General features: G+C 32.9%; 2 protein-coding genes across 3 annotated transcripts; one reads left to right on the top strand and one right to left on the bottom strand.

Moving 5' to 3' along the window:
* Positions 1–1,171: 1,171 nt before the first annotated feature.
* Positions 1,172–12,750, top strand: LOC101204221 (tubulin-folding cofactor B). 2 transcript variants are annotated; one of them, XR_004216156.1, is made up of 8 exons: positions 1,172–1,440; positions 1,542–1,693; positions 1,867–1,985; positions 2,575–2,636; positions 3,029–3,070; positions 4,551–4,680; positions 5,198–5,267; positions 12,220–12,266. XR_004216156.1 is itself a non-coding variant. In XM_004142600.3 (8 exons), exons 1-8 carry the CDS (start codon positions 1,336–1,338, stop codon positions 12,271–12,273), a joined length of 738 nt encoding a protein of 245 aa, XP_004142648.1. In that variant the 5' UTR covers positions 1,172–1,335; the 3' UTR covers positions 12,274–12,750. The 2 variants fall into 2 exon arrangements, 1 of the variants encoding a protein (XP_004142648.1); XM_004142600.3 differs by having other exon boundaries at positions 4,551–4,684; positions 12,220–12,750.
* A 2,261-nt stretch (positions 12,751–15,011) lies between these two features.
* LOC101204715 (mitochondrial fission 1 protein A) lies at positions 15,012–18,090 on the bottom strand. Its single transcript, XM_004142602.3, has 5 exons — positions 17,649–18,090; positions 17,129–17,267; positions 16,144–16,265; positions 15,509–15,572; positions 15,012–15,419 (listed from the first exon to the last, which is right to left on the bottom strand). Exons 1-5 carry the CDS (start codon positions 17,739–17,741, stop codon positions 15,334–15,336), a joined length of 504 nt encoding a protein of 167 aa, XP_004142650.1. The 5' UTR covers positions 17,742–18,090; the 3' UTR covers positions 15,012–15,333.
* Between the last annotated feature and the right edge of the window lie 9,508 nt (positions 18,091–27,598).

The following is a 27,598-nucleotide window of genomic DNA, read 5'->3' as shown; positions in this document are numbered from 1 at the left end:
TGCATTTACCACTTCTTTAATACATGTTAGTTCATTCATGCTTCTACCTTCTCAACCACCCTCATTAAATCATCTTTACAAAGTTCTCTTGTATACATAAGTAAATATAGCTTAACATGCATTCTTTCATACTATATAAAATTCTTTTATATCGTTGATTGATAAGTAGACTTTAGAACTAAACTTTAATATCAATTCCCTGTGTTCGACCCTAGATCATCCAGGAAAATCTATTGTTTAATTTCGCTTACACTTGGACAAACAACAAGAAAACTGTACAACGAGGACTTAGAAGTATGTGATGAGGACATTGGAAGCATTTTGCATGCAATGACCATGTCCACTCACATGATGAAGAGACTCATAAAAAGCATTTTGCATGCAATGATCCTGAATCAATGTCACATCATAGGGAATTAAATATACACACATGCAATACACCAACATAGGCAACAACACTGTCTTTCAAGTCGTTGAACCTTTGTTGTTTAAAGTCAAATATGATACTAAGTGGAGTTAATCAACTAAGTCAAGTTGTAGGCTCGGTTGAGTGAGATTCACTCTCAACAAGCGTTGATCTCACCAACATTTCATAACACACTCTACCCTAAGTCCGCACACATGAATTTCACTAAGGCACTTATCACATAGCATTCACACGCGCTCCTCTTGTGATTCTTTATGTCTCTTCTTATCTTTATAATCTTGTGATAAGACACTAAAAACAGGATAAAACAGACATGAGACTTATGTAAGTTATATTCTTTCATATGTGTGAATTTGCAATAGAAGCTACGCGTTTTGACACATTATCTTACGATTTTGATTCATTGTTCTACCTAAAAGACCATAATAACTTGTATTTCTACAAGTTACAAGTTATTAGGAAACACCGAGATTAGCCCTAAGATTTCACTTCTTTCTTCACCTCGACCAGGAAAAATCGGACCAACCGCAATCGACCAACGGTTCGGTAAATCGATTCAAACTGTTGATGGCCAGTGGTCGATTTCTCCTCTTGTAAACCAACCAAGTCGATTTTTGGTGGCAGCTTTTGTATAAAACCAATCTGGATCGACCGATGATCACCCTAATAGTTTGCAATATAATATATTAAATAATTTAAAATCATTGGTCGAATTTGAAATAATGAAGATTTTAAATAAACTTTCTGTAATACAAAGGAAGCGTAAAAAGTTGGCTTCTTTTGCTTTAAGATTGCCCTTCTTTTTCTGTTTGTATCAGCAGTAAGGATTGTGCTTAGAGTTATCAAACGACTCTCAAATGAGTGTCTTAAGTTAAAAGAGTTAAAAGAAGCTGCAAAAGAACACAACTATGGCGTCTCGATTGCAGCAGATCGAAAAGGATGAATCTGTGCTCTTGCGTGTCACCCATGCCAATCTCAAGTCCTTCACATCTGATGTTCGTTTTTCCCTTCAGGTTTGTATCATTTCTAAAGATCAGGCATCTCTTTTTAGCCTTTCCCGATTGCCCATTATGGGTTTTTATCTAAATTTGATGCTGGGGTTCTTCCATTGTAGATGAGCGTGGAGTCTGTCAAGGAAAAATTGTGGAGAAAATGTGGTACTTCTGTGAACTCTATGTGCCTCGAACTCTACGATGATTCCGGTTCTAAAATTTCCGATTTGACGGATAATTGCATTCCCTTGGGCTTCTATTCTCCCTTAGATGGGTACTTGTTCTTCTTGTTCTTCCATTTTCTTTCAATCATTTCTTTACTTGGTTTCGTTTTCCACTCTGTTAACTGCAATTCATATTGTTTCATTGATTAGAAACTCTGCTAATTTAATGGTTTTTATAAGCAGAATATGCTTTTTATGAGAATATGTGCTTTCTCTTGGAAAGGTACCGGCTGCATATTATTGATCTTGACCCCTCATCAGTTACTTCTGGTGGTTGGCTTGAAGATACCTCACTAGTGGAGAAGTTCCAGATCTCTGAAGAAGCCTATGATAAACGTGATGGTTAGTTTCTTGCCAAGCTTCCTGCATCATTAATGAAGTTTGCATGTAATTCTCTCAATTGCTTATCAAATAGGCTACGCTGAAGGCCTCCCCTCACACCCAATGACAATTGTTGGTCAGCCACAAGAATCATTAAACAAAAAAAAAAAAAAAAAAAAAAGAAAAGAAAAGAAAGAAAAGAAAAGAAAGAAAGAAAGAAAAGAAGAAAAGGCTTAGGCACTGGGGACCTAGGGATCTGCAGTAGACAACTACCTTCCAACTGTCTTGAATTTGCATTTCGTGGTTCTATTTAAAAAGCTTTTGGGATAGTAAAGCTGTGCTTACATATTTAAATAATGGAAGGAAAAAAGTGTAGACGATTGATCACTATATGATGCAATTGTTTTTTCTTATTGCCTTAGATTCAATCACTTGAATGCTTCATTAACTTTCCCTTCACTAGCTCTCCCTTCCTCTATAAGAACCAATTGGATACATATATTCTGTATCTCTTGTGGTTAGCAGCCTGTTGTGTGTTTCATTATTTAAATGAAATAATCCTCAAGGCATTGTGCATGGTTTACCTTCTTCTTATGGTTTCTTTTTTCAGACACATTTAGAAAATTTAAAGAAAAATTGGCATCCCAGAATCCTTCAGCATTTGAGAGTAAAGTAAGCCTCATGTTTTCTACTTTTGCTAACAATATGAATGTCCAGAGAAATTTTATTCATTTGCGCCCTGCCAGAACTATAAATTTTGATGTAGACACTACCTATTACTTTATTTAGTTCATGGCTTTTAAAGTAGAGATCTGTGCCGGGCATCTCAGTTTTTTTTTTTAATTCTTTTTTATTTTATTACTTTGGTGTGTGTGTGTTCTGAATGATGATGCTGAGGCTGCATGGTATTTCTGCTCATGGTAGAATTGGAAACGTGTATCCTTCTTGTCTTAGTATCCTTGAGCTCTGGTTTTTGTTCTGCGTCTCTAAGAAATTTAGGGACATGTCCATCTCTATTCTAGTCATGCTTGGTCTATTCTTACTGAGTAGCAAAATATTTGCAGATATCTGATAACTACATGGAAGAGCTCTGTGCAAATATTAAGGTTAGTTACCTTCCTTGCTTTAGAAGTGTATAATGGATGTATTCAACTATAAAATTCTTATATTAAACTTTAAAGAGTTGAATTGTCAACTGTCATGATGAAAGAAATGAATTATGTGGATCAAAATTATGTGAACGAGATTGAAAGTTAATCAATCTATGACTTCCATTTTCCCCAGAGGGGTTTAGAAAATTTTTAGAATGGTGCAGTATTTGTTACTTGGTCAGGTGATTCCTAAGCGTAATTTTCCAGTCATATATTTATGTTGTCTTTTTTCTCTTTTGGAATGAGAACAACTTCTCATTAATATATGAAAAAAGGAAGAATGATCTTCAAGGATACAAGCTCCAATGGGAACAAAAATGTACAATACAAACAGAAAGGAGCCTAAAAATACATGAGGATAAAACAATGAATAACACCTAGCGAAGCAATAAAAATCACAGCCAATAATCTGCATAATAGAGCACCCTCTTCAGCTTTTATGTCAGAAACTTTGAAGGAGGACAGTATAACCAAGGCACAATTGCAGCTTTTGACCCAAAATAATGTAGCCAAGAAACAATTTCTTCTGAAACACTTCTTGCATTTGATAGAGGTAGTGCCAACAGACCAAGATCTTTGGGACTGGAAAATAAAATTTCCTCTAAAACATTCTGAGTCAGCTTAAGAAGAAACCCGATATCAAAATTCATTCTAAGGAGAACACTACCATATTCGTTTGTTAAGTACCAAATTGCTTATTCTGTAAAGCAAATTGTATCAAAGTACCTAGAGTTGATTGCTTTGAAGTTTCCCAAGATCTCTAATATGCTGTGAATAATATTCGTTGAGGGAATAGTAAAAGTATTAATTAACCTTTTATCTGATGTGAATGAGGTTGAATTTCAAGCATCTGAAAACTGAAAATCTCAATAAGAGATGAAATTTTGTTAGGATTTGAGGGAGTGGACTCTTTAAGTTCATTGACTGCTGAGAGATCTCTTTCATTATTTAAAGCCAAACCACTTCATGTAAAGCTGATTCAATAACACTGGGAGAAATTACACCTTTGAAGGTGGCTACTGATCATGTCCATTTCAAATATGTTATCATTCTTTGATTAACTTTAACCTGCAAATTCCTCTCCAAGTTTCATGAAGATGAACAACTTTTGCTTCTAAGACTAGGGCAGCTGACTGAACTGCGGGAATCACAAGTCCCAGGCAATCTTCTTAGATAGTATGTGTACTAGCCTCCGAGACTTCAGCAATGTTTTTGAGAAGACACAAAGTAGACATGCTAATAAGTAATAAATGCTCCCTTTTCTTATTACCTCGTAAATCACACAGTGTAGTCAGTGTTGACTTCTGAGTTCTGATATGTAGCATTCTTTTGAGTCTTATGTCCGGAAACTATATATTATAGGTAATGTATTTACACTCTGCTCCTTGAAATCCTGTTGTCCGGTTGTACTAAACTTGACTTTTACATGATGTAGGTTGGTGATAGATGTCAAGTTGAACCCGGGGAGAAACGGGGTGTTGTGAAATTTGTTGGCCGGGCTGAATCGCTTGCTCCTGGTTTTTGGGTTGGAGTTCAATATGATGAACCATTGGGAAAAAATGATGGCACGTAAGATGACCCTTGTGATTAATTTGTTTTTCATTGTCTCTGAAGGGACGATTGACTTGTTTTTCCCAGTTCCTACTATCTGCTTCTATTCTTCCTTATAAGAAACTTTAGTTCTTGAATGTTCACTAAAATTTTTTACCCTTCCTTTTAAAGGGAGAAAAAACATTACTACAAAATATGAACATTGGAGCACATAACCTATCAATGCCCCCCTAATTTGGAAAAATTGTTTTTATTTTAGATATAGCTGTTCTGCCAGAACCGTTTTTACTCTGATCATTCTCAAATTCTTTAGGATTTTGTGCATTATATATATGGATACTTTGTATGCTACTTCTCGTGTTATAATTTGATAAAATTATCATCATTCATTTGTGTTGATTAAAAAGTTCTTATTGGTCTTAGAATCCACCTTTTACGCAATAAAGTAATCTTCCTGGTTTCAAGTTTTTCCTCCCCACTTTAGAGATTTTGATCACATATTCTGTGGGCTAAATGTGTAAAACTCCGCAGGGTAAAAGGGATCCACTATTTTGACTGCTCTCCTTTTCATGGTGCGATGGTTAGGCCTGACAAAGTGAAGGTTCGATTTTCTGCTCCATTAATCTGTTTTCCAACTTTAAAGCTTCAAAGTATGTTACATGAAATAGTTTTTTTCCTGAACTTGGTATAATATCACATGCTTTAAATTTTTAAAAAGTAATTTATTGCTTTAGGAAAGTCAGCTTGTGGATTTGTAAATATACTACAGATGTATCTTATATTATTGGATTTCCTCAACATATTACAATATAGATGTTGATGATATATAATTAAATTTGCCTTCAACTATAGGCTTAAGCTTTTGGGTGAATTCGTGGTTTAATATGGTATCAGAGCAGGTGGTCCAAGGAGGTCCTAGTGTTCAACCCCTTGCATTGTCGTTTCCTCCCCAAGTAAAATCGATTTCCACTTGTTGGCCTTTCAAATATTTCAAGCCCACAAGTGAGGGGAATGTTGGTGATATATAAATAAATTTGTCTTCCAACACAAGCTTAAGCTTTTGGGTCAATTGGTGGTTTAATAATAAAAATACAATTTCTCACAAAATTCTTGATCACATATGATCAATCAAACTTATAGCAACAGAAAACACAAACAACTCTAAACAGAAATGCAACAAAGAAAAAATCACAAAGAACTAAGATCCAACATTAGGGACCTGGATCCTTCTTCCTCTCTTGGTGCGGAGGAATGCAGCCTCTGCTTCTCCAGAAAATATCTTCAATGCTCTCCCCCTTCTCATTCCTTTTCTTTTATTCTAACTAACTACTGGTCCCCAACTTCCTTTCTCTCTCCCAAACTCCCACGTGTGACTCTACTTTTATCTTTATTTCTTCTACTATATTTAAAAAGTATAGAAGGTCTAGCAATATGTCAGGCTCCCAAACACAAATAACTAGTGAAAGACCCAACAATGGCTAAACAGAGTCGGTACTCTGCTATCTTTTATTTATATATAAGCCAAAATATCACAAGCAACAAGATAAACGATAACGAAATAAAGAAATACCCAGAAAAACATACCAGCTCTCTTTACAAGAAGGATACTACCCCCTTGCGGCTACAGCAGCCTGCCCTCTAAAGAAGATTAAAAAATAAAACCTATCCAGCCTATTACAATATTTCCTATTTATAGTTCTCCTAAAATTACACACAGTGGGGCCCATTCAGCACGTTCTCTTTCCCCATCATTCTTTCTTATTATTAGTTGGTGAATTTTCATTTCTGCCCCTCCTCACATATGTATGTATAATTGGTGGCCTAACAATACCCCTCGGTTTCAGATTCACCTTGTCCTCAAGGTGGAATGTGAGGAATTGATGATTCATCTGGTATACAGCTTCCCAGGTAGCTTCTGATTCAGGTAGATTCTTCCATTTGACTAACCATTCATTCGCTTCCAGCTCCTTATTCCAACGGATTCCCCACACCGTCTCAGGCCATAACTGTAGCTCAAAGTCTTCTGTCAATATAGGATCTTGTTGCTGGACCACTTGTTGATTTCCCAGCTTGAGTTTTAGTTGGGAGATGTGAAAAACATTGTGAATAATTGCTTCCGGGGGGAGTTGAAGTCTGTATGCTACTTCTCCTATTTCTTCAATGATTGGATATGGTCCATAAAATCTGGGGGCCAGTTTTTCACATCTTTTGCGAGCTAACGAGCGTTGCCTATAAGGACGGAGTTTCAAGTATACTTCATCTCCTATTCTGAATTTCAGTTCCCTTGTTTTTGTGTCTGCCATTTTCTTCATACGATTCTGCGCCCCAGTCAAATTCTCCTTCAGAGCATTCAAGGCTAAGTCCCTTTCTTTTAATATTAACTCTACTTCATTGTTCGGAGTTTTTCTATTCCCATAAGAAATTAAGGGAGGGGGTTGTCTTCCATACACCGTTTGGAAAGGGGTGGATCTTGTGGAGGAGTGGAATGTTGTGTTATACCACAACTCAGCCCATGGAATAAACTTATCCCACTTGTGCGGTTGTTCGTTACAAAAGCATCTTAGATAAGTCTCCACACACTGATTGACTCTTTCGGTCTGTCCATCGGTTTGGGGTGAAAAGCGGTACTTCTTTTCAATTTAGTTCCCATGGATGCAAACAATTCTTTCCAGAAATGACTAATGAAGATTTTATCCTTGTCGGATATTAATGATTTAGGTATTCCATGTTGGCTGACCACTCTTTCAACAAACACTTTGGCTACTTGTTTAGCTGTGAATGGGTGTTTCATGGTAACGAAGTGAGCATACTTGCTTAATCTGTCTACAATTACCATGATTACGTTCATTCCTCCCGCTTTTGGCAATCCTTCTATGAAATCCATGGACCATTCCTCCAATATGGCTTCTGGAAAGGGTATTGGTTGAAGTACCCCTGCTGGTTTTGTGGCTTCATATTTGTTCCTTTGACAGACCTCACATTGCTCGACGTATTTCTTGATGTCTGTTTTCATTCCTTTCCAATACAGCTCTCCGCTCATTCTTTTGTAGGTTCTTAGGAACCCTGAATGCCCTCCTAGAATGTTTGAATTCTTCAAAGATTCTGGGCAGAAAAGTTTAGTAGCATGTTTGATCAGAATCCAACAAGATGGTTCTTATAGTGACTGTGAAAAAAATTTGTCACCTACTCGACACCTTTACCCCACATGGAGGAGATTGTATTAAGAGACGCCTTTCTGACCGGGTTGGAACCAAATCTTCAAGCGGAAGTGGTCAGTAGATATCCACAGACGTTGGAAGATTGCATGAGAGAGGCTCAATTGGTTAATGATCATAACCTGGCGTTGACAATGACAAAGGCATAAGAGAAAATGATAGAATACAAGAGAGGATAAGGGTCTGTGGGCAAAGCTCAAGTGGGGATGGAGAAGGGGGTAGTAAGGAAGACTGACTTCCAATGAAGCAAGTGACGATACCCATCAAAGGTAATTACCAAAGGAGTGAACCACCCGTTAAACGCCTTTCAGATGCTGAGTTTAGATCCAGACTTGACAAAGGGCTATGTTTCAAATGTAATGAGAAGTATTCCCCGGGGCATAGATGTAGAATGAAGGAAAAAAGGGAACTGATGTTATTCATCATGAATGAAGAAGAAGGGAACGAAGAGGAGAACGTGATAAAGGAAAACGCAGAGGCAGTGTTGGAGTTAAACAACCTGAATCTTAACGAGGAGAAGGAGATTGATTTAAACACCATTACTGGGCTGACCTCAAAGGGTACTATGAAACTAAGGGGTGAAATAAAAGGAAGAGAAGTAGTAGTGCTGATTGATAGTGGAGCCACCCACAACTTTGTGCACTATAAGATCATAGAAGAAATAGAGATATCGATAGAGGCAGACACCACCTTTGCAGTAACAATTGGGGACGGAACTTGTTGTAAAGGGAGAGGATTATGTAAGAGGCTGGAAGTGAAACTACAGGGGATCACAGTAGTGGCAGATTTTTTTATAATCGAGTTGGGAAATGTAGATGCAATCCTAGGAATGCAGTGGTTAGACACCACAGGCACTATGAAAATACATTGGCCGTCACTGACCATGTCCTTTTGGGTCGGAAGAAAACAAATTGAACTAAAAGGGGACCCTTCCCTCATCCGAGCAGAATGCTCCTTGAAGACGATTGAAAAAACCTAGGAGGAGGAAGATCAAGGGTTTTTATTATCACTACTCAACTATGAGATAGAAGAGAATGAAGAGGGAATGGAGGAACAGACCAAAAAAGGGGATGAAGAAGACATTCCCATGATCAGAACACTGTTACAATAGTATACAGATCTATTTGAAGATCCAAAGGGGTTGCCACCCAAGAAAGCGGAATAGACCACCGCATCATGGTAATGCCGAATCAACAACCAATTAATATACGACCATATAAATATGGGCACGTGCAAAAAGAAGAGATTGAGATGGTGGTGGAGATCTACAAGCAGGAGTGATCAGGCCCAGTCGTAGCCCTTATTCCACTCCAGTCTTGTTAGTTAAGAAAAAGGATGGGGGATGATGTTTTTGCGTGGACTACAGAAAGCTAAATCAGGTCACCACTTCAGATAAATTCCCCATTCTGGTAATAGAGGAGTTGTTGGATGAATAACATGGAGCCATGGTATTCTCGAAGTTGGATCTGAAATCTGGTTATCACCAAATACGTATGAAGGAGGAAGACATTGAAAAAACGGCGTTTAGAACACACGAGGGACACTATGAATTTGTTGTGATGCCTTTCAGACTCACAAATGTGCCAGCCACCTTTCAATCCTTGATGAACCAGGTATTCAAACCCTTCTTAAGACGTTGTGTATTGGTTTTTTTTTACGATATTCTAGTGTATAGCACTGATTTGTTGGAACATGAGAAACATCTGGGCATGGTATTTGCTGTCATGAGGGATAATCAATTGTTCGCGAATAAGAAAAAGTGCGTAATAGCACACTCCCAAATCCAATACTTAGGACACATGATCTCCAGTAAAGGTGTAGAAGCGGATGAAGAGAAAATCAAGGATATGACAAACTGGCCTCAACCCAAGGATGTTATCGGATTGCGAGGATTCTTAGGTTTGACAGGCTACTATAGGAGATTTGTCAAGGGATATGGAGACATTGCTGCCCCATTAACTAAACTCTTACGGAAGAACTTCTTCTGGAATGAAGATGCCTTTGTAGCTTTTGAAAAATTGAAGATAGCCGTGACTACCATCCCAGTTCTAGCGTTGCCTAACTGGAATTTACTGTTTATTATTGAAACAGACGCCTCGGGCATAGGGTTGGGCGCGGTACTGTCTCAAAATGGTCATCCCATAGCCTTCTTTAGTAAAAATTTATCCATCCGAGCACAATCCAAATCGGTTTATGAAAGAGAACTCATGACTGTTGTATTGTCGGTGCAGAAATGGAGGCACTACCTCCTTAGGAGGAAATTTACAATTATATCAGATCAGAAAGCACTCAAGTTTCTGCTGGAACAGAGGGAGGTACAACCGCAGTTCCAAAAGTGGTTAACCAAACTACTTGGACGATTTCGAGATACTATATCAATCGGGGCTACAAAACAAGGTAGCAGATGCACTCTCTAGAATCGAACAGCCACTGGAAATGAATTCGATGTCCACAGTAGGAATTGTGAATATGGAAATAGTGAATTGGGAAGTGTTGTAGGATACAGAACTCTAAAGAATCAGGGAGGAGTTACAACATGGTTCCGAGGAAGGGAGTAAATACAGTTTGTAGAATGGGAAACTTCTTTACAAGAACAGAGTTGTGCTTTCCAGAACTTCTTCATTGATACCGACGTTGATGCATACATTCCATGATTCCATTCTAGGAGGACATTCAGGGTTCCTAAGGACCTATAAAAGAATGAGCGGAGAACTGTATTGGAAAGGAATGAAAACAGACATCAAGAAATACGTCGAGCAATGTGAGGTCTGTCAAAGGAACAAATAGAGGCTTTCTTCGCATTGTTAAATTTAAATTGCCGGTTCCCTCCAAAAGCACTACTCAGCCCACATTCTCTTCGAACTATCTCTCTGTTTTCAATCTTCAGGGCCAGTTTCATCATCTGGGCCAAACCAACGGGCTCCAGAGTCAACTTCTGCTTTCAGCCATGGGCTCAGCCCATTCATGAACGTTTCTTCCAATACTACAGTTTGAAGGAAGGCTACCGATGCTAAATACTTATTGAATCGGTTTCGATACTCCTTCACTGTCATCTCCTGCTTGATCGTTAAGAATCGGCCTACGAGTGTTCCATCCCGAATTGTTCGAAATTGGATTAGCAATCTCTGTTTCAAGTTCTCCCAATTCTTAAACCGTTCTAATTTGTCATTCAATTGATACCAATCCAGAGCAGGTTCATCAAAGCTAATTACCGCCCCTGTTAATTTCTCAGAATCAATAGGCTTATGTATCTTAAAATAACGTTCTGCTTGGAATAGCCAGGAATCAGAATAAGTCCTGTTGAAGACTGGCATTTCCACCTTCTTAAACTTACTTCGATCCGCCGGTTTCTCATCATCGTTCTTTCCATCCTTCTTCGATCCCTCAGATGTTTTTGATATGATTGTTTTGGTGCCTTTCGTTTAGCTAACAACACTCTCCGTTTTCTTTCCTGCCGATATATCATTGCAAACTATGCCTTCAATATACTTCATGATCAATTGCTGTTGTTGTTACTGTTTATTGATCAGAATATTAATCTCCTTAATACTTTTCGATATCAATGACAAGTTTTATTCTATTATCGGCAATCTCAGGAGTTCTTGTTCTACCGTTTCCATTCTTTCTTCCACTTTCTTAGTCATGCTCACTCTTCTGCCCAGGTTTCAAGTTCCGATACCAATTTGTAAAGATACCACAATGTATCTTATATTATTGAATTTCCTCAACAGATTACAATATAGAAATACGATTTCTCACATAATTCTTGATCACAGATGATCAATCAAACTTATAGCAATAGAAAACACAAACAACTCTAAACAGAAATGCAACAGAGAACAAATCACAAAGAACTAAGATCGAACAATAGAACTTGGACCCTTCTGCCTTTCTTCCTGTGCAAGGAGGAATGCAGCCTCTGCTTCTTCAGAAAATATCTTCGATGCTCTCCCCCCTCTCATTCCTCTTCTTTGATTCTAACGAACTACTGGTCCCCAACTTCCTTTCTCTCTCCCAAACTCCCACTTGTGACTCTATTTTTATCTTTATTTCTTCTGCTATATTTAAAAAGTGTAGGAGGTCTAGCAGGATTTAAGGTGGCCTAGGTTCATGTCTCAATCTATCATTTTTCTGTACTTGAACCTGAATAATCCATCCCTACCACGCCTTGATGAAAGATCAGAATCAGTTATTGATCTGCTAATGTGAAAATGAGCAATCTTATATGTTCTTAGAGTCCCATTGTCTGTAGCTCCGAATTGATCTTCAAAAACGTGCTATGCAAATATACTGCCCTTTTCTTATGTTAATGTTTATTAAAGCTTGACTCCGTTCCAGGTTGGCAACTATCCTGAACGGGACCCTTTTGACGATGAAGATGATGAGATATGAACAGTTCATACTCAGATTGGTATTTGTAGCATTTATGGATCTAGCCAACCTACTTTCTGAAGCCTTGATGAATTATTGATTTCTTTTGGAAGTAATAAAGACAGAGCTTCAGATGGCTTTTGCTCATGGTGGTTTGATATGGTTTCACGAGCTTTACTTAAAGGAAGCTATTTTCTTGCTGGGAATTTCTTGAAAGAAAACATAAACAATGATGACGTTCAGATCTTCGGTGATTGTTGTATTGAAAACTGTTTTTGGTAGGGTGTTATGAATTGCATTGTTAATTGAAAAAAAAGAAATAGATATCGCATTGGAGTGAAGATTTTGCATTGTATTTCTATTAGTAAAGTCTTTTTAGTTGTTTTGACTTTTGTATTGCAATGCAAGTCTCGTACGAACTCTTAATACACATAAAGGTTTCCCTTCATGTGTATGTTTCTCTTTCCTTTAATGCCCACATATTTCAATCATTTACGATATTGTAATGTAGCGTTTATAATTTGCATAGAAAGATGTGTCAATGTAATATCTGTTGAATCAACTCAAAACAATTAGTTTTACATAACTTAATTGGTAGTGTATTTGAATATATTTTCTAACACTGTTTTATTTTGAACAACAAATCATTTTAAAGCAAGAATGATTACATTTGGTTTCCCTAAATTATATTTGCGATCTTAAATAAAGCTGAACTATGATCTGTTTTGCAGGTTGGAGCGTGAATGGATGATATTTTTTTAATAATTAAGAATAGAAGAAAACTATATATTTTTTAAAGATGGAAACAAAATGATTATAATGATAGGACGTGGGTAAGCATTGACACCTGAAAAATCGATCCGAACGATCAAAATCGAGCCAATCCAATCAAATTTAATCCTTATCGATCGAAATTTATTTTTTTTTAAAATATATATATTAAGGATTGTTTCAAAAATATATTAAACCAATAAAATATTTACACGATATAAAACAATTTTGAAAACGAAAAAAGCTTACAGACCAATGGAAACTATTAAAAATGTCAAAGTCAACACGCGATTAATTGATCACACGCGCACGAAATTCTTTTTTAGTAAGCAATCGTATAGGAAATGATACACGATCGCGTACCAAATCTAAACGATATTGGTTTAAGATTTTGTATCATTTAGATTTGGTAGATGATTGTGTACCAAAATCCAAACGATTGTTTACCAAAATTTCAACGATTATTTTTCAAGATCATGTACAAATATAAAATATTTATATTTGGTATACGATCTGATTCTTTTATATTTGATACACAATCGTGTAGGTTTAGTACACGATCTTGTACCAATATCTCAACGTGTTTTGTTCAACATCTTTTATATTTGATACACAATCGTGTACCAATATCCAAATCTATATCCAAATCTAAACGATCGTGTACCAATATCTTAATGATTTTTGTTCAAGATCGTATACTACGATCATTTATATTTGGTACACGATCTTGAACCAAATAACATTTTGAAAAAATACATACAAGATTGATGATTGATTGAAAACAAAGATCATGATTTCAAAAAATATCAAAGAAAAATTGCAAAAGAAGAATATAAGAAAAAAGATGGAAAGAAGAAGGAAATTAAAAAACAACCAGGGCAAACCTAGAATATTTTAAAAGAATATTCGGCTTTATGAGCTTTTTGATTTTGTTACCTCCGCAGTAAATATTTCGGTGTTTTGTTATATTTATGAAAATTAACCTATATATTATTGAAAAATGAAACTGAAAGCCTAGTAGCTCACAATTTGGCCTTAGTTGCATCAAGATGCCTCTGGATGAAACTTTTTGGCTTTAATTCATTCGATCTCGATATACAATGTCTTGAGATAACCCATGATGAAAAAGTTCTTCCTTTAGTTATCAGATCTCGAACCTTAATTGACACCGAGATGACTTAAGATGAAAGAATTCTGTCTTTATTTTATTCGATCTCAGGCTTACATTGCCTCAAGATGGTCTAGGATGAAAGACTTCTGCCTTTATTTTACTCAATCTCAAGCATACATTGCCCCAAGATGGTCCGTGATTAATAAATCTCAGGTGAACTCGACCTCGAGATGGTCTGATCAAGTTCTAGGCTTCTTCACTTCTCTGCCTTCTATCCCTGTCGAACAAGCACCGGGATTAGCTCGAGAACTCAATCACTAAAGCCTTTTATCCTTATCTCGACTAGAAAACTACAAAATTTCACTTCTTTATGCAATTTCGTCTGAGATTGCTCAAGGGTGCCCGAGAAGTCGAAAAAACCAAACTGCCCAAAACCAACCAGCGGTTCAACCGATTGGTTCAAATTGTTGGCAGCCAGTGGTTGGTTTCTCCTATCGTAAATCAATCGAGTTGGTTTTTTGTGACGGTTTTTGTACAAAATCGTTTTGTCCCACCGATGATCACCATAATAAAATTTTCATCATATAACATCTACATGGGTGAGTTAGCATTTCCATATATTGTAAAAAGGAAAAAAAAAGAAAAAGAAAAATCTATGAAATATGAATAAATAACTAATAAAATTATGTAAATATAACACAAATTGCAAATATAGTATATTGGGCTTATAAATTTATTTTAATAAAATAAAAGCTTTTGCTAAGCATATAATCTGATCTCTAAAACTATTTTGTAGTTGTCCCTAATATTTAAAAATTTCAATAGTATCATTGAAATTTGGAGCACATTTCTTCAAACTAAAAATTACTAAATGAAATTGCAATAATCTCTATTAGTTTATGATTTATTTTGTTTGCAATTCACCAAAGAAAAATGTTTCACCAACATTTCCAACACCAAGCATATGTTTTTAACATTGAGAAAGTGAACAAGAATTAAGAATAGAAGGAAACATAGACTTATTTTTCATACAAAATAAAATAAATGAGTAAAAGAAGATACAAGATTTCTAGTGTTCAAATTAAAAATTCTTACAATGCACAAATATATGAGATATTTGCTTTCAACAATATTTTGGTTTTCTTAAAGATTCTTCTCATGGCCAAGCACTTGACTTGTGTATGTATTGAATAGATATTTCAATTTCTACGACTTGCTGCTGCTGCGATCCCGGCAGCTATAAGTCCCACCGCTGTAGCTGTAATGCCGATACCAATGACTCCATCTGCAGATTTACATATAGAGAACCAAATTCTTTAAGCATACGATTCGATGCGATAAAAGAAAAAAAAAGTGTTGTGGGTTTCATAGTACCTTTTGCAATTTGATCTTCTACAGTCTTCTTAAGTGTCAAGGCTTGCCTCCAATCAGGTGCAATCTTCCCAAAACACAAAAAAAGTTACATCAACTTCTAACTTTCAAATAAGGTTTAGAGAGGAAATACATGATTTAACAAATCAATTTATAAATTGAAACAAGACATTGTGAAAATTATGTATATGATGCCATCAATGAAATTGTGTTTAGCAGAATAATATTACATAGGGTTCTATTATGAGGATTAACTCATTTATCTTCTTATAAATAATCATTGTGAAGTTGAGAGCTTTAAAATGTCATGCCAAGATAAATCCTTCGTTTGGATTCACCATTCTTGGATTGATTCCCAATTATTTTTGGACTGACTACCACTTACCTATGGAAGGGATTCCATATCAAGTCTAAGTGACAAGAAAAGTAGTCTATATATCTTATAAACATTGTGAGGTTTCTTCGGACCTTTTTGGATTGACTTTCTAAGAAACTAGCAAACACTTAATTTTGCACTAATAAGTACTTATTTAAACACTTAATTAAGTCAATCCAAACACACCTTTTATATTTTCCGATGTGGATTCTGAACACAGTATTAATGTCACATGGTTTAGAAATATAACATCATCACAAACCTCTAAACATTGTTCTACAAGCTGCCGACTCCTTGCATATTCACCACTTCTGTAATATCCGACAGCCAGCAAATAGAGTTTCTCCCTCTGTTGCAAAGGGGTCCTAGAAATGGTCAAGGAAGCTGCAAATGACATACTAATTCAACTTTAAAAACTAAACCACACAAATAATAAGCTTTGAAAAAATGCTTTAACTTATGTACCAACAGTTTGAGAATGTTCAGGATAGAGCAAGCAAGAAGGAAATGCCTTCAAATGAAAGTACCTTCTTCCATTTTAAGATCAAAGCTTTAATTTATAATCGAATTATAAGACAAGATGATTATGGCGTTTTATGTTCTTGTTTAATTTCCAAGTTCACAAACTAATTACCACAAAATGGAAATAGTATTCTTTCTTCATCTAAGCCCTATTGTCCTATTTTTTTTCTTCCAAATTTTGCTGACACGAATTAAGGATTAAACTACATTTGGCATAACCCAATTCGACTTTTAAGAGCTTTGAAGCTTTGAACACCCACCCAAAATGTTTGAATCCTTCAAGACTTTACTCAGACATCAATTACAGGATGGTTGCCTTCTTAAATGAAGAAGCTGGCAACCACGCCAAACATACGTAGGACAAATATTTTTCTTCAATGAACTCTTAGCCCTATTTTGTAATGATTTTGTTTTAATTTTCAATTATTGAAATTTATGTTTTGTTTCCTCCCTATTTTTCAAACTTTCAATTTTGGTTTTCATATTTGTTATAGAAAAGCTTGGATTCCTAGTCAAATTCAAAAAAACAAAAACGACTTGACTTGACTTTTAGGAACAAAGTGGATAGTAAAACAAAAAAACTTAGAGGTGGAAGCAATGTCTATAAGCTTAATTTTCAAGAACCAAAAACTAAAAATAAGATGATAATGAAACACTATCCCAAGCATTGCTATGCAACTTCTCTTTCTGAGAGAAACTTTGTAAGAGTATTTCCAAAGATTTACCTTCAAGCATTGCTATGCCACGATTGATATCTTCAGATTGCCGTGAGTGAACTAGTGCCCATGATAACCTCATAATACTTTCATTCTTGCGTTCTTCCGAGGCACTTTCATCGGCCTCTGCAACTTCTCTTTCACACCCCTTCAATTTTAAATATGCAGTTCAAATCAAATAATATGTTGCAATCTGCATCCAATCTTACCATGGTTTCCAAATATACTTCCAGTGCAAAAATCCTGAATCGGCTATGCAACTTTTTTTGTATGGAATAACAAAAAAGATCCAATCTCTTCTTCTACAAAGCTTATTCGCAAGGTTATGTTCGAAAATATAACAATAGAAAAACGTATATCCTCATCTAATTCATCGATCGAAGTAAAAGCCTAATGCTTATACTTCCCCTAATCCTCTGAATTTGAGCTAATATGTAATTTAACCTAAACAACACGGTTCTTCTTTCATTTTTTCCCAGAGCAAATAAGAAAATGTGATGTTTGAAAGCAAGAGTTTAAGAGAACTCACAGTGATAACATCACGATCACACCAAGGGATCTGGTCGCCACCGCCGAAGAAGGAACAAACAGATTCGAACAATTTGCCAATCTTTGCCTCCATGAGATCCGTTGATTTTGTGGATATCAGAAAACCAAAACTCCAATTTGTGGAAGAAAAATGTGGTGCGAATCTTAGTGTGAAAGAAATGGAAGAGATGATTAACGAAGAAGGAATTGAATTTGAATTTGAAGAACTTTCTAGATTTGAACTTGGTATTTTTCTAATTATGAATAAAATATAAAACTTTTCTAACTTTCTATATATACATTTTCAGTTTCTTGTGAATCAAAATAGTCGATCTCAATATAGCTAACGGTCAATATCTAATCTCTTCCTCTCTCATTGTTTGGCAAAATTACGAGTTCATATTCAATCTGGATTGGAGTGACGATTTTATGGTCATATGAACTCATCTATACAATATATAAAAAGGTTAGGGTTTTTATTTAGATTTGTTTGTTTCTTACTCTGATTTTATTTTATTATTGTAATTTGCTTTTTATTTATTTTTATATTTTTATATTTAAAATTAGTTATTCATAAATACATATATATTAATAATTTTAACTTTTTTTTTTCAATTAATTATATCATTCACTCTTTTTATAGACTATTCACATCCCTCTATCTCATATTAATCTCATATTAACTATTTTGTAATTATTTCAACCTTTCAAATTCTTTCTCTTTTCAAATCTTTAGGTATAAATATTCCATTCTTTTTATTTATTTTTTCATGTTCAAGTCACAACAAAAAGTTGGTGTGTGAAGAAATTAGTCTTCCAGCAAGTTCAAATGAAGGTTTGTGGGCAGCCAAGGCTACAAAAGCCCACAAACCTTCATTTGAACTTGTTGAGACGAACATTCCAATTTTGAACAACATTTCTATCAACTTGAAGTTTTAGTTGGGGGGAGCAAGTTTGATTTTGAGGCTAAAATGTCTATGTACATTATATAAGTAAAAAAATTACCTCTGTTTTAATGGCTGTTGCTGAGGTTACATACAATTTGAGGTGAGAGGTTGCCTTTTGGGGTTTATGTCATCATTTTGGTGCTGATTGCAAGCTTGAAGAGAGATCCCTATGTTGTTTGTTAGTCACATTTGTTTTTGTCTGGACTGTATCATTGTAAATAGAGAAGAAGAAAAAAAGGAATTTTGGATAAGCGAGAAGGAAAAAAAATGTTGTTTAGGCCTTATGGAAATTGAATAATAAGAAAATTTATCTTTTGTTGGCTGATTATTTACTTTTATTTGTTGGTCTGACCATCTTAATGTGTTAAAATGATATTGGTTTAAGTGAAAAACATACATTTCTTCTAAGACGTGTTATTTAAAATTTAAAATTTAAAATTTGTTTTTCTTGAGCAGTCATCAAATTTATCCCTTAAAATTATATTTGCTATTTTAAACATTCGATATGTAATTGATATGTGAAAAAAGCCCTACTCATCAATCTAAAGCTTGATTGAATGGATTATTTCATAGTCATACTATTAAATTATTTATATCTTTTAGTTCATTCTATTTATACATGCATATAACAAGTCATGAGGAAGAAATCTTCCTAGAAATAGAGTTAAAATAATCATGTATTTCCAAACATTATTTTAAAAAATCATGAGTAAATAAATATAGTTTCATATTATTTGTGTGAAAAATAAACGTGCATCGCACGTGTTACCTACTAGTAATACATAAAAAGCTGATAAACTTTTTCTTTCTATTTTACCCTTCCTTTATAACCATTTAAATTAATTTGATGGATAATTTTATCATTTATTAAATCAAATTAAATATTGTTAATTAATAAAAATAATTTCTTATTATTAATTATCATTCAATGTAATAATAATGTAGACTATGAAATGTCTTTATTTATTTCTTTCTTAGAAAAACCATTCTAGAATTTATGACTTTACTTTTAATTATAATTACATTGGTTTCAAAACTTTTGGAATTTTACTTGTTTTGCAATATCTGTAAAATGAGTCTTCTTCACTACATTTTATAAAACTTGTCTCTTCTTGGTTTGGAGATTTAGTAGCTTGAAAATGAAATTTTATTAATTTTGGTTTTATTAATTTTGTTATGTGAGTTTGTGAAAAACGACTATATATTGAGCTTGAAGATGGAAGATGAAGGGTTAGAGATTGAGAGTTTGAAGATAGAAGATGGAAGCTTGGAGATCACGTGCTTGAAGATGAAGGGTCTCCCTGGGTTTTTATGACATTATTGACTTTTTTAAAAAAAAACTAAAACAAGGTAACTACAAATATGTTTTTTATATTTTTCATTTTCTTTTAATTATATAATCTTCTTCTTGCTACAATAATAATAAATAATGTGAAATAGTTCTTTGTTTTATTATGTATTTTAAAATCAAAGTAACTTACTTTTAAATAAAAAAAAATTGTTATAATTTAAATTTTTTTATATTAATTACGACCTCACATTTCTTAAATACTTTGTATCTTACCTTTCGAATACAAAAATCTTTAACATTCTCACATTTTCCTTTTTTCCTTTTAGGTAAATTTTTTTTATTTATACAAAATTCATATTATGCTATTTATACAAATTCCACTCTTTTTTCACTAAAATAAAAATGATAAATTTCACGTGCAATGCATCTGTTACTAACTAGTGATCCTAAAAGGTGTTTTTAAATGTTCATCACTTTCACTTTGTCACATTTGAATAGTTGTAAAGAGGCTCTCTATTTGATTAAATATATTTATTTCTTTGTAAAAATCGTTTTGAGAAACATTGTGCTAATTAAAGAATTATAAAAGACATAATTTTAACCCATGTTAATTCATTACAAAAAAAAAAAGAAAAAAGAAATCAATGCTAGTTTATTATGTTTGCTTTATGTGAAAGCCTTGGAGTTGACTTCTCGTGTGTTATGGACTTGTAAGTTGATTAAGAAAATATGGCTTCTCGACCTCCTTAATATGGAGCCCATGTTTTATATTTTCATGATTGCAGATAATGCTGGGTGTTAAAGATGATTTTGGACAGCAAAACATAATTGACAAAAAAAAAAAAAACAACATGACCAAGAAAATAACAAAATTTGTGCCAAAAGTAGCATTATATGACCAAAATGGCCTAGCTAGGGGAGAGATTGATTTGTGCCTTGAGCTAAGCAAATGTGCTTGACCTTAACCTTGACTAAGCCTAACAAATGTGCTCTAATAGATAGTTTTTGTAAACCCTAGACTTAAGAACTCCTAATTCATTTAAGAGCTATAGTGGAGAATCTGGAAGTTGAAGTTTGATTTGAGTTTAGTAGAGAAGATGGAAGAAATTTTTAGTAAAAGTTGGTTGTCACTCAAGTTTGTAGCCAAAGTGGTCTTAAGGAAGGAAATTGTGACTAAGTGTAGTGCTAGGAGGCCAAAGAGTTTAGTGAACTGGAGAAAATTGGCTTAAGTATCAAACTATGCGTTTGAGCATAGGCTAGGCGGCCAAGGGTGCCAAAATAACCTATAAGAACAAGGTTATACAACCATGTTAGTAGCTAAGTGTTCTGGTGCGTATGCTAGACGAGAAGCATGGTAAGGCGACTAATCATATCAAGAAAACCTCTAAAGATGTGAGGATGGGTGGTAAAAGTATATTCTAGGTGAGGAAGTTAAAGCTTGCAACCAAGGGCTGTGCGACAAAGAGAAGGCTATGCAACTTGAGTGTTGTGAAGGTTGTTGGGTGGCATGGTGTAAGTTAGGCATTATGGCCAAGATAAGTTATAACTCCTCTATGACATGAAGCATGCAACCAAGGGACATGCCATGCATTGAAGAGTAGGCAACATTGTGTAAGACAGACGTTGTGGCCAAGATAATTTATAACCCCTATGTAGCATGATGAATGTGACTAAGGGGCATGCATTGAAGAGTAGGCGACATGGTGGAAAGTGAAGGTCAGGCAGTGTGGTTTTGTTGAAGGCTATGCAAAGTGAGTTTGGATGCCAAGTGACTAGGTGAAGTCTAGGCATTATGGTAGTGCTCTTTGAGGTAGAATTCAAGTGTTTAGGAAAGTAAGAGTTTAAAAAAATGGTAAGTAAGAGGTGTTTTAAGATTCTTATGCAAGAGCTAATATTTAAGAAAATTTTGAAGAGAAAGTTTTTCCATTTCACTTGGGCAATTTTGGTAATTCCAATTGTAGAATCTCTCTAATTAAGTTTAGTTTAAGAGGTTAAGCTGCAAGAGAAAAGGGTCCAAAGGAAGGCCTTCAACTCTTGAAGGAAAGCATTGAAGATCATTTCTTGGGTGAGTTGCAACAGTGTTGATTCTTTAGAGGCTACCGAGCTCATTACTTCAAATTATGAGTTGGAATTTTTAGGTAATGTAGTTAAGAGGATGAGAAACAAATTTATAGAAGGAAATTCTTGATTTGAGTTATGGAATTTTAGTTATAAATTTTCTAAGTGAGGTTTGGATTTTCAAAGGTAAAATAGAAGCTTCAAAGGTTAGTTGGGTGCAATTAGGCGTTGTGTGCAGGATGAGGCAACAAGGCTTTGAAAGCTTTAGACACAAGGTTCGCACCTCGGGCACACAACAAAGAGGTTAGTGTTGTCCAGGGCTATGTCATGGTTTCTTGTGTTGGGATTTATGTCCTAAAACTCGTAGATTGTAAATATAATCCATTAACTGTTATTAATATAGTGTTATTATTGTAATAATTGTTATTGATTATATTATTAGTTTTGTCTTAATAATCAAAATCCAATAAACTAACATCCTAAGTTGTTTAATGGTTCTTGAATAGTTTGTTAGAGACATACAGTGATAAATGTTGGGTACCTTATCTTGGTAACACTATGGATATGGCTCACTTTGTATTTGATACAAATGCAATGATCTAACATGTTCGTGTAGTTGACATCTGAGTGAGGGTATCCTATGCAATGAGATTACATAAAACTGGATCGTGAAATAGTAACCTCTAGATGTAACTCTGTTAACTAGTTAGGTTCTTTATTTCATTAGGATGACCTAGCTAACTTAGTCTTAATCTTGAGTGTGTTATGATCTCCTTTTTCCAAGGGACTGTCCTTTGATTTGTACGGGTAAGAGTGACCAGATCGTTGACTCAATAAACTTATCATTTTAGGGACAAGATCGAGTGAGGAGCTGAGAACATAACTATACAAGATGAAATTCACTCATTTCATACTACACTTGGACAACAGACAAGAAAACTTGCACGACATGCATATCTTTAGCAAGTTAGCAACACATTAATAGGAATGTACCTTTTAACACGTAACCCTATTTAGTCACCTAATAGTCGCTCACTTAGAGCCTAACATGATAAATCCATGATATAACTTATGCATATAATCAAATACATTGTAAGCAACTATAGTGAGATAAATAAGGCAATTGAAGAAATATATTAATACTTTGGCTAAGCATTTTGTAAATATCTCTTTTGTTTTGTTTTTGTGTTAGAAATCATACTGTTCACTGTATAGCTTCTTATGCTACTTATTTTAATTATTTTTTTCGTCATGTTGTTTCTTTCCTTGAGAAGATTTAGGGAGAAGTTGAGAGGCTAATTTCTGAAATTGGGTTGATGATTTTATAAATATATGGTGACCATTTTGTTTTATAAGCCTCTTGTTTTTATTTATTTATTTATTTTTTTTGACATTTTTGAAGTCATTATGTTTTTTAAAATTTCTTTGAAATTAATGAATAGTAATGAGAATGGAATTCATATATGCAACATTTATTGAAATTCAAATAGCGTATTTTTATATAAAAAAAAAATAGAACATAAAGCACGAAAATATTTACACTATATAGAATAATTTTGGAAAAAAAGCCCACAGCGTGAAATAATAAAAATATCTTGTGATTAATCGGACACACACGCGCGAAAAAATAATTTTATAACCAATCTAAATGATCTTGTACCCTTGCACCAAGTTTAAACGAATTTGTATCATTGTACCAGTCTAAACGATCTTATATTCTTGTACCCAGTCTAAATAATCTTGTACTTAGTCTAAACGATCTTGTACCAAATTTAAACGATCTATTAATGATAGTGGTTTATCTTTGTCTATCTGGAATAGACAATTGATCGTTTAAATATTGGTACACGATCGTGTAGTGAAAAAAGAATAAGAAAAAAATATTGTCTTTATGAAAAAGATGACATCGAAGATGAGATATGACGAAAAAGGAATAAATTCTGGAACATAAAATGAAGAAATCGCACGCATATGAAGAAGGAGAGAGTAGTAATATGAGTAGACATTCAACGCGAAATTCAAATCCAACAACGATAAATATAAACTTTATGAAAATACAACAGTGACTTCATGGGCTTTTATTTTTTGTTACACGACCTTATATTTTGATTTTGTGTTCATATATGTAAATTAACCATTCAAATATGAATAAAAGATTTTTTAAAAAATATAACAAAGTGGCAAAATATTTACACTGAACAATTTCGAAAACGAAAAAAGCTAACCCACAGGCTCACAATGGAAAATACAAAAAGAACACTCTAGTCGACAACGCGCCTAATATATTTGGTACATGATAGTTTAGATTTGGTAAACGATATTTTTTTCAAGATCTTTTATATTTGGTAAGCGATTTTGAACATTTGAAAAGAAAAGAAAAGAAAAAATTGTAAAAAAAAAAAGAGAAAAAGACAATGAAAATGAAAAGAGAAATTGCAAAAAAAAAACACCAAATAACATTTTTAAAAAAGAAAAGAAAAAAAGGTAGAAGAAGAAGAGAAAAAGACGATAGAAAGAAAAATAAAAATTGCATAAGAAAAAAATGAAAAACCTCGAAAAATGAAAAACCTCAAAAAATGAAAAACCTCGAATATTTTAAAAACAGTAGCCAACTTCGTGAGCATTTTGATTTTGTTATATTTATGAAAAAATGGCTACTTAATGATCATAGTTTATATTTATACCCATATAATTATAATACGGTTGTAAGCAATTTTATTTTAAAACCATTTAACAATTATATTTCTTTAAATGAATACTAATTAATTAAAACAAACAAATATTTTTTAATCATCGGAATGAAACGTAAATGTTACATAGTTTGAAACTTTTTGTAAAAGTAACGTAAATTTTGAAACATATGTCAAAAATAGGTTGAGTGCAAAACTATTTTTAAAAATAGATGAGTTGAGGTGAAGTCGTGTACCGGTACATGACTTTAATGTAGTGGATCTCACATTTTCTATTTCTATTTTTTTTTTTTTATATATATATACTATATTGGGCCTCACATGTTTTTATTTTCCCATTATTTATATATGTAGGTCCCACATATTTCACTTTTTCTCATTATTTATATATACATACCCACATATAATATAATATATATATTAAACATTCGAATTCTAAAATTATTTTTCTTTATTAAATTAATTTTTTCCTTTTTCCTTTTTTTCTTTATATAAATTTCAATATTTCAATATTTAATTTAATTGTTACTTAATCAAAATTATACATATTTTTTTTCTTCCAATTTTCAGTATTTTTTAAAAAATTCATATATTAACCAAATATGTTATTAAAAAATATATTAAACAAATGAAAATAGTAATAATAATAATTAAAAGAAGTTGAAGTTACTCAAAATAATAATAATATTAATAGTAAATTAATGCACATTACTAACTGAATAAAAAAAATTAATGTGTATATATATATATATATTAAATATCTCAACCTTCAATTTTTCTTATTAATTCATCTTTTTAATTTAATTTAATTATTTCTTAACCAAAATTATATATCCTTTTTCTAATTTTCTATTTAAAAAAACACATATATTAACAAAATGTGTTATTAAAAAATATATTAAACAAAGAAATGATAATAAAAATTGAAAGAAGTTGAAGTTTACTCTAAAAATAATAATAATAAAAAATTTACAATAAAAAATTATTCGTTAAGATTTTTAAATTTAATTTGTAATAGAACCAATTCTTGTTTTTTTTCCTTTTGCCATTAACATGATTTTTTTTTATTCAATTACCAATGTGCATTGGTGGCTTCAAGTGTTATTATTATTTTTTTTAGTAATTTCAACTTTTATCAATTATTATTATTACTATTTTTATTTGTTTAATATATTTTTAATAACATATTTTGTTAATATATGAGCTTTTTTTTAAAAAAATTGACCATTGGAAAAAAAATATAAGTATAGTTTTGATTAAGAAAGAATTAAATTAAATTAGAAAAATGAATTTAATAAGAAAAGTTGAAGACGAAAGATTGTGATATTTAAATATATATAAAGAAAAAAATAAAAAAATAAATTAATTTAATAAAGAAATATATTTTAGAATTTAAATGTTTAATATATATATTATATTATATGTGGATATATATATATATATAAATAATGAGAAAAATTGAAATGTGTGGAATCCATGTATTTAAATAATGAGAAAATAAAAAAATGTGAGGTTCAATATAGTATATATATAAAAATAAGAAAAATAATTAGAATATGTAAAGTCCACTGCATGGAAGTTGTGTACGTGGTACACGACTTCACCTCAACGTCCCTATTTTTAAAAATAGTTTTGCATTCAACTTATTTTTTACCCACGTTTCAAATTTTACATTACTTTTAAAAACAGATCCTTGGTTATTAGATATTTGAGAAATAATATTTATTAAATAAACATAGAAATTTTGTTAGTTGTTTGAACACTATAAACCTACATATATCAAATTAATCAAAATACTTTTTTCGTCCACATATTACTGTATCAAACACCTTAAATTAATTAACACTTTTCGTCAATGTTTTAAAAGTACTTTTTTGAATAATGTTGGATAGAAGATTAGATGTACTTGAAGCCGCTTAGTATAGATGGTATCGTGATATACCATTAGATAAAGTTCCAAAATGTAATTGATGTAATAAAAATTATAAAATGTCATACTACAATAATGCATTTTTTTTTAGTTTTTTTAAAATGAATTTTTTCAAAAATAGAAAAATTTGTCTAACTATTTACACTTAACGTAACAAACTCACTCAAACACAAAAGAAAATTATATTTTAAGTGTATTCTATTTTTAAAAATTTACTTACAATTTAGGTCCCTATAATTTTAATTTTAACACATTTTGGTCCACGTACTTTCGTGGAACAATTTAAAATAGAGCAAAATGAAAAAATAAAGTAGCAAAATTTTAGATTTCACTTCTATAAGTGTTTATTATGGGTAAATTCTAAAATTTGGCTATGTCTTGATGTTGGTTATTTACAATAATTTTCCTATTCTTTTCTTTAAAAGAAAATTGGTTTATTTTAACACCTATGCCTTGGAAATATTAATATATTGTAATGATGGATTTGTGAAGTTCTAAAAGAAGAACCGTTCTTGTGTATTTCATTTTAGAAGGAGAAAGATGATGAACACACATTCAATATACAAAAACCAAAAGTAGGAATAAAAGTTAAAACCAAAATGAGGGTTTCTTCCTGGTGGGAATTTGGGAAAAAGGTAGTTGAAAATAGTAAATTAGCATTTAAGTTGATGGTAGCAGCCCAAAGAAGAGAATATTTTTGTTTGGTAAGAGGGAAACTAGTTTTCTCATCAACTTCACAATTGCCTCCATCAATGGGAAACAATTTCACATCTCTTGCATCCACTTCCTCTCCCATCATACTGATTTGTTTGATTCATTTGGAGGGGTTTCAGGATTTCTCAAGAACAACAAGTAAAGAGGTTTTAATTGTTGATTTATACTTCATTAACCCGCTTAATACCTTAGTTTCAAATAAGAATAAATTTAGAATTGGTTGTGCCATAATCCTGAAATAGATTGAAGAGATGCCATCAAGAAGATCATAGTCTCGTTTTTCAGATAATATCAATTCAACGATAATTTTCTTTCAATTCT

The sequence above is a fragment of the Cucumis sativus genome, chromosome 4, assembly GCF_000004075.3.
Source record: "Cucumis sativus cultivar 9930 chromosome 4, Cucumber_9930_V3, whole genome shotgun sequence".
NCBI lineage: Eukaryota > Viridiplantae > Streptophyta > Magnoliopsida > Cucurbitales > Cucurbitaceae > Cucumis > Cucumis sativus.
This window is presented reverse-complemented; position numbering and strand designations above follow the sequence as displayed.

What these genes read in the sequence shown, in the direction of transcription:
- LOC101204221 (XM_004142600.3), top strand. Translation starts at nt 1,336, where the DNA reads ATGGCGTCTCGATTGCAGCAGATCGAAAAGGATGAATCTGTGCTCTTG. An exon ending in TTCTATTCTCCCTTAGATGG is followed by an intron (nt 1,694 to 1,866) that starts GTACTTGTTCTT and finishes TCTCTTGGAAAG; the next exon opens with GTACCGGCTGCATATTATTG. An exon ending in TTAGGCCTGACAAAGTGAAG is followed by an intron (nt 5,268 to 12,219) that starts GTTCGATTTTCT and finishes ACTCCGTTCCAG; the next exon opens with GTTGGCAACTATCCTGAACG.
- LOC101204715 (XM_004142602.3), bottom strand. Translation starts at nt 17,741, where the DNA reads ATGGAGGCAAAGATTGGCAAATTGTTCGAATCTGTTTGTTCCTTCTTC. An exon ending in GTGATCGTGATGTTATCACT is followed by an intron (nt 17,268 to 17,648) that starts GTGAGTTCTCTT and finishes TTAAAATTGAAG; the next exon opens with GGGTGTGAAAGAGAAGTTGC. An exon ending in TGGCATAGCAATGCTTGAAG is followed by an intron (nt 16,266 to 17,128) that starts GTAAATCTTTGG and finishes TGTCATTTGCAG; the next exon opens with CTTCCTTGACCATTTCTAGG.